General features: G+C 36.9%; 1 protein-coding gene across 1 annotated transcript in view; it reads right to left on the reverse strand.

Annotated features, from left to right (window-relative positions):
- The window catches only part of LOC115217037 (serine/threonine-protein kinase D3-like), a 129,550-nt gene that overhangs the window by 56,426 nt on the left and 65,624 nt on the right, over positions 1-7,500 (reverse strand). The window contains exons 6-7 of the mRNA XM_029786590.2: positions 6,910-7,015; positions 4,439-4,562 (exon numbers count right to left, since the gene is read on the reverse strand). Of these exons, the coding sequence (XP_029642450.1) occupies positions 4,439-4,562; positions 6,910-7,015 (230 nt within the window). The remainder of the gene's footprint in view (positions 1-4,438; positions 4,563-6,909; positions 7,016-7,500) is intronic.

Here is a 7,500-nt window from a genome sequence, read left to right on the forward strand (position 1 = left end):
ATATATATATATATATATATGCATACACATACATTTATATACACAACACACACAATATATAGATAGATAGATAGATAGATAGATGAATGAATGCAGATATAGATATAAGTATGTATGCAGATATAGAAATAATGCACACACTACTTACATATGTATGTATACATTTGTGTGTGTGTGTGTGTGTGTGTGTGAGTGCGTGTGTACAGCTTTGTCTATTATTTCATTCACAAAAGACTTAACGAAGACAACAATAAACCATTGATTCATTCAAATTAGGAAGAATAATGGTGGTGGTTGTGGTGGTGGTGGTAGTAGTAGTAGTAGCAACAGTAGAAGGGGTACTTCTTTGTTGTTATTCGTGTTGTGGTGGTGGTAGTGGTGGTTGTTGAAGTGATGGTATGATAGTAGTGGCATTAGTGATAGGGTTATGAATGTGGTGGTATTTGTGTTGGTATTAGTGGTGTTGGTATCATTGGTCGTAGCGGTGTTGGTATTGATGGTGATGGCAATGCCAGTATTGGTAGTAGTGGTGGTGGTAGCGGGAGTAATACTGGTGGAGATGGTGGTATTGGTGAAGGTGATGATGGTGGTGATGGTATAGGTGGTGGTGATGGTATAGGCGGTGGTGTTGGTATTGGTATGGGTTGTAACATTGATATTGGCGATGATGCTGGTATTGGTGATCATGGTGTTGGTGGTATTGGTGCTGGTATCAATGATGGTATTAATGATTGTGGTGGAGGTGGTGACAGCTGTGGCAGTAATTGGATCAGAGGATTCACATTAGAGATGTTGGTGTTGGTGTTAATGATAATAGTGTTGTTGTGGCCACAGTGATGGTGGTGGTGTTGGTGATTTAGCCCCAGGTCAGCCCTGACACGACCTACATATGTTCCAAGACAGCCTATCCATGTCTGTCCAGTAATTTTCCTGCACACAAAGAAGCCAAAACCAGGATATACAATGCAACCTTTTCAAAGGCTCTCGAGTGTGATTTGAGAAAGATTCGGTTGTGGTTTCTAGCAAATTTATTAACCATACAGAGACTCCCTTACTAGCATGTGATAATGATGTTGATGGTGATGGGTGTGGTGATGGATGTAGTGGTGAGGTTATGGATGAGATGATGAGGGTAGTGGTAATAGTATTGATAAGTGTTAGATGTGGTAGGAGTGAGGACTTTAGCATTGGTAGTGGTGGTGATACTAGTTATGATGTTAGTTATGAGCACCGTAGTGGTTGTAGTAAGGGGAAAGTGGTGGTGGTAGTGGTGTTTGTAGGAAAGGTAGCAGCAGCTTCTTTTGCAGTTCCTGACAGTGGTGATTGTAGTAGTGCTGCTGGGATTTGCAGTAGTTGCGGTAATGGCGATGGTATTGGCGACAGTAGCAATGGTGATGATTATTGTTTTTGTTGTTATTGTTGTGGTGGTGGTGGTGGTGTGAGCTTAAAGAGAGGAGTACATATATCAGTATATTTCCATAATAACAAAGAGCACTTGGGGAGCGCAAACCTCTGCCAAGACAGCACCAACGTCCTCTCAATGATTAGCCAGAGATGATTTTTAAAATGAGAATATCTGAAATAAACTCAACTGCTCTCACAAACGAGAATTCTAAAAATGAACCCAACCACTCTCAAAAATTAAGTAAAAAAAGCCCAGAAAAATAATCCAGAATCCTTGTCTAGTGCTGGATCAATCCCCAAATCTAATCAGTTCATGCCAGTCAGAAGGCCAAACAACCCTGAAAGTTTCATTAGAATCAATCCAGCGGTTCTTGAGAAATCTTGTTCATGGACAAACAAACAAACATGATTGAAACAATACCTCTGCCTTTGCTAAGGTGGAGGTAATAATAATAATATAATAATAATAATAATAATAATAATAATAATAATAATAATAATAATCATAATAATAATAATAATAAAAATAATAATAATAAAAATAATAATAACAATAATAATAATAATAATAATCATAATAATAATAATAATAATAAAAATAATAACACCAATAATAAAAATAATAATAACAATAATAAAAATAATAATAATAAAAAAAAAATAATAATAATAATAATAATAATAATAATAATAATAATAATAATAATAATAATAATCCTTTCTACTATAAGCACAAGGCCTGAAATTTTGGGAGTGGGTATAAGTCGATTACATCAATCCCAGTGCATAACTGGTACCTAATTTATCACCCCCACCCCGAAAGGATGAGAGGCAAAGTTGACCGTAGCTGAATTTAAACTCAGAGCATAAAGATGGACGAAATACCACTAAGCATTTTGCTCAGCATGCTAGCAATTCAGCCAGCTTGCTGCCTGAGTAATAATAATAGTAATAATAATGCTAATTCTCCTTTCTACTAAAGGCACAAGACCTGAAATTTTGTGGAGGGGTGGTAAGTCGATTGCATCAACCCCAGTACTTGACTGGTACTTAATTTATCAACCCCGAAAGGATGAAAGACAAAGTTGACCTCAGAAGAATTTGAACTCAGAACGTAGCAACAAGCAAAATATGAGTAAGCATTTCGCCTGGTATGCTAACGATTCTGCCAGCTTGCTGCCTTAATAATAATAATCCTTTCTGCTATAGGCACAAGGCCTGAAATTTAGGGACTGGGGACTTGCCAATTATATCAACCCTCGTACTCAACAGGTATTTAATGCATCAACCCCGAAAGTCGACCTCAGTGGAATTTGAACTCACAACGTAGTGATGGGCAAAATATTGCTAAGCATTTTGTCCAGTGTGCTAGCTATTCTACCAGCTTGAATAATAATGATAGTTAATTTTGGCGCAAGGCTAGCAGTTTTTGAGGGGCAGGGGAAGCTAACCTCAGTGGAATTTAAGCTCAGAACATACAGACGGACGAAATATCGCAAAGCATTTTGTCTGGCATGCTAATGGTTCTGCCAGCTTACTGTCTCAATGATAACAAAAACAACAATAATAATTTCTGACATTAACATAAGCATGTTGTTGTTCAATTCTAAGTTGACCCTGCTCATGAAGACTTATGAACAACGGCATTCCAGCCAGAACTATCCTGTCCTTCTGTATAACTGGGACATTATTAAATGTTTAGTTTATGTTTTCTCCTAAAATTGTTGGGTGTCATTTGAGGAAGATCTGGTTGTTATTTCTAGCATGTTCAACACTTAGAAGCTTCTTCTCTGGTTCAATTTATGCAAGGTCACAAATATATAAATTTTATTCCTCTCCAGAGAGACAAAAAGCCAAGTCAGCAACCTAAACAGGATTTGAACCTAAAATTTGAGGTGGAACTCACAAAAACACATTCAGTTTCATGAGACTATTATTCCTGTTAGCTAAGTGTTGCGGAAAAAAAAAAAAAAACGGCGGTGGCGGTGACGACGATGATAATGATAATGATAATAATAATGCAGTACCAGGCAGTGGCTCTCATGGCTTCTGATCTTAACTGATTGGAAGTGCCATCATGTACATTGCTTGGTATAAAAGATGGGCTACAGCAAATATTCTGCTCAATACCACAGATTTGCTTGTCAGTTGCTTGACCTTAACCAGTTGAGCATGTTCCTTAGTGGCTAACAATATGTGGTTCTTATGTAACTCTGCAAGTCAGCAATACTGAGTAATGTATGAGTGCAAGAATTAAAGTTTTGTTTGCAATATGAGCACCTCCAATAGTCCTGCTTGATGTCACATCAATATCTGCAGAATTTGTCTTGAAACAGGTGTATCATTCAGAAGCATTACCAGTATAACGATTTCTGGAAGCTATCCTGAGTAGTACCTGATTTGGAAGTCTTTTTGAACAGACTACACAGTTTTGTCCTTGTGAACATCTAGAGTTTTCTCGAGGACATTAATAGTTTACCCTCCATAGGCCGATGCCAGCGCCGCCTCGACTGGCTTCCGTGTCGGTGGCACGTAAAAAGCACCATCCGAATCGTGGCTGAAGCCAGTGCCGCCTCGACTGGCTTCCGTGTAGGTGGCACGTAAAATGCACCAATCCGTCCGTGGCCGATGCCAGCCTCGCCTGGCACCAGTGCAGGTGGCACGTAAAAAGCACCCACTACACTCACGGAGTGGTTGGCGTTAGGAAGGGCATCCAGCTGTAGAAACATTGCCAGATAAGACTGGAGCCTGGTGCAGCCTTCTGGCTTCCCAGATCCCCGGTCGAACCGTCCAACCCATGCTAGCATGGAGAACGGACGTTAAACGATGATGAAGTGCCCTCTATATTGCAAAGTGGAATGCTCACTGATTGCATTGCCTGACTGATACAGGACAGTGAGCATCTTAGAGCATTGCAGATGCTATGTGCCCAATCTTCATCATTCTATACACACATGCACACACACACACACACGCACACACACACACACACACACACAAAGGAAGCTTAGTGAACAAAACAAAGGAAACTTACCGCTGCGTCTTTATCTGTGAAATGTACCATCCAACCTTCTTTTAGGATCTGTGAGCCAGCCTTTTTGGTATGCCGCACTGACTGGATAACACGCATCAGAGGAATATTTGTACTCTGTGTAGGGCTGAAGAACAGAAGGCAGTTGGTTTAGGCCAAGAATGATAAAAATAGATAAATGAAAAAAATAAAGAGGAATTTATTAAAAAATTTTTTTAAAAAACCAAGATGATTAATTTTTATAAGACAACTGGACTGATTTATCAATTGACGGTTTTGGTGCTAAAAGGACAAAGAGTTGATCCCTTCAAGAATATATATTACACACACATATATAGCATGTGCATGATAAAATTAAACTATAAAAATACCCATAGCACAGATGTGGTGGTGGTGGTGGTGGGGTGATGTTGTGTATTTACAGAGTTGGTCAAAAGTCACCTGACAGCAAATCAAAGCCATTTAATTCCAAAATTTATTTATGTTCAACAACTGAATGAATTTAATAAAAGCATCTAAATATGAAACATCATGAACTGAAGTCCTTATTGAGCAGCACATTTTCCCATTCGAGTCAATACAGAATTACAGATAGTATTTATAGAATTTTGATTTACTGTCAGGTATATGTGTATATATATATATAATATATATATATATATATATATATATATATATACACATCTCTCTCTCTCTCTCTGTCTTTCTATATATATCTCTTTTACTCTTTTACTTGTTTCAGTCATTTGACTGCAGCCATGCTGGAGCAGTGCCTTTAATTGAGCAAATCGACCCCAGAGCTTATTCTTTGTAAGCCTTGTAAGTACAAGGTCTATTATTTTACTGGTCTCTTTTGCTGAACCGCTAAGTTACGGAGACGTAAACACACCAGCACCAGTTGTCAAGTGATGTTGGGGGACAAACACAGGCACACAAATATATACACACATATACATATACACACGACAATAGGCTTCTTCCAGTTTCTATCTACCAAATCCGTTCACAAGGCTTTGGTCGGCCCAAGGCTATAGTAGAAGACACTTGCCCAAGGTGCCACGCAGTGGGACTGAACCTGGCACCATGTGGTTGGTAAGCAAGCTACTTACCACACAGCCACACTTTATATATTATATATATTCTTAAATAAATATATATTTTTTTAATGGATGAATGTAAGTTCGTCCTTTAATGGGAGTAATTTCCAAAGATTTCTAATGCTGTTTCTTCATACTTTACGATTGAATTTGCTAATGAAAATTTGTATAGATATGAAAATTTGTATAGATATGAAAATTTATACATAGTTCGACAATTTCTTTCGTATTTATGCAATGCAGGAGATTAGATGTTAAAATGGATTATGATTTTTATCATTCATGTTACTATACAATTGTTTCATACAAAAGGACTCAGATATTCATAATAGGAAACCAGAAAAGTCAGATTTGTACTTGTCAGTAGCTAGGATAAAAACTAAAAAAGACGTTAGCAGTACATAGATTTTCCTTTAGTAATCATATTGTAATAATTTGTTCTTGGAGTCCTGCCTATTTTAAACAGGAGTACAGATTTAACTTTTCTGATTTTCTATCATGAATATCTGAGTCCTTTTGTATGAAACAAATTGTATAGCAGCATGAAGAATAAAAACCATAATCCATTTTAACATTTAATTTCCTCCATTGCATAAATATGATCAGATTTGTTGAATGAGTAGTTGCTGTAGCAGAAATACGTGTAGGTCACTATAATATACTGTATATAACTATAGAATAAATTTTGTGGATGCACAAGTCTCTTTACTCTTTATTAATATTAATACATATACAGTAGGAGTCAAAACTATTGAAAAGGTTGCAAGACGCAACGAAAATTTTAGGACAATAAAAATAAGAAAAAAGTGGAAATTTTACCGGTGAGTGTATTACATAATAAGGCACAAAAAGAAAATGACTCTCCCCAGACACAACAGAATATGCTTCAACACACGAACTCATATAAAGAATCTTGCAAACCAAATCCAAAAACGAAATATATAGACAGGGTTGGCCAAAAGTCACCTGACAGTAAATCAAAACCATTTAATTCTCAAGACTTATTTATGCTTGACAACAGAATGAATTTAATAAAAACATCTAAATATGAAACAGAATGAAAATTGTTCAAACCGAAGTCCTTCCTGAACGACACCATTTTTCCAAATGGATAAATAAAATTGAATATTAAGTATTTATGGAATTTTGATTTACTGTCGGGTGACTTTTGGCCAAACGTCTGTGTGTGTGCTTGTGTGTACTCAAAATTTTGATGTATTGTGTCTCAGTTTCTTGCATCTCTAGACACTTCTGCTGCACTGCATTCATCTCGACACTATCAAGTCCTTTCATAATCTTTGAAGGTGACACAAAGAGGCAGCTTCTCAAAAATGCTTTAATGTTAAAACTGATTTAATGTCAATGATGGCAGCTCACCTCAATGGAGGTTTCTTTTCTCCTTCATCATCATCATCACCCATCTCTGCAGATTCAGTCTCACTTGGACCTTCATTCTCAGAGTTTTCAATAGATTCTGAAAAACCTGTAATAAAAGAAAGAGCTTGGATTAACATTTGTGATAATATAAAATTCAGTTAACTGAATTCAGATATTGATTGCAACTGATACAGTATCATATTATAAGAAGTTCTACCATAGTTATTGTTTATTATGGAACAGCATCAATTTTCTGGTATCGTTGATTCCAAAGCTTCTCTAGATTACCGATGTTTGAAAACCAGAGGTGGTTATATCTAAATTAAACAAATATTGCATTCAAATTTTAGCACAAAGCCAGCAGTTTTGTGGAGCGGGTAAATCAATTACATCAACCTCAGTGCTCAATTGGTGCTTATTTTATTGACCCCCCCCCCACCCCAAAAGTCAACCGCAGTGGAATTTGAACTCAGAACAAAAAGACAGATGACATGTCGCTAAACATTTTACCTGGTGTGCTAATGATTCTGCTAGCTCACTACCATAAACTTAACCCTTTAGCAATCAGATTTCTTTGTCAAATGTAATGTT

This window comes from Octopus sinensis, linkage group LG11, assembly GCF_006345805.1.
Source record: "Octopus sinensis linkage group LG11, ASM634580v1, whole genome shotgun sequence".
NCBI lineage: Eukaryota > Metazoa > Mollusca > Cephalopoda > Octopoda > Octopodidae > Octopus > Octopus sinensis.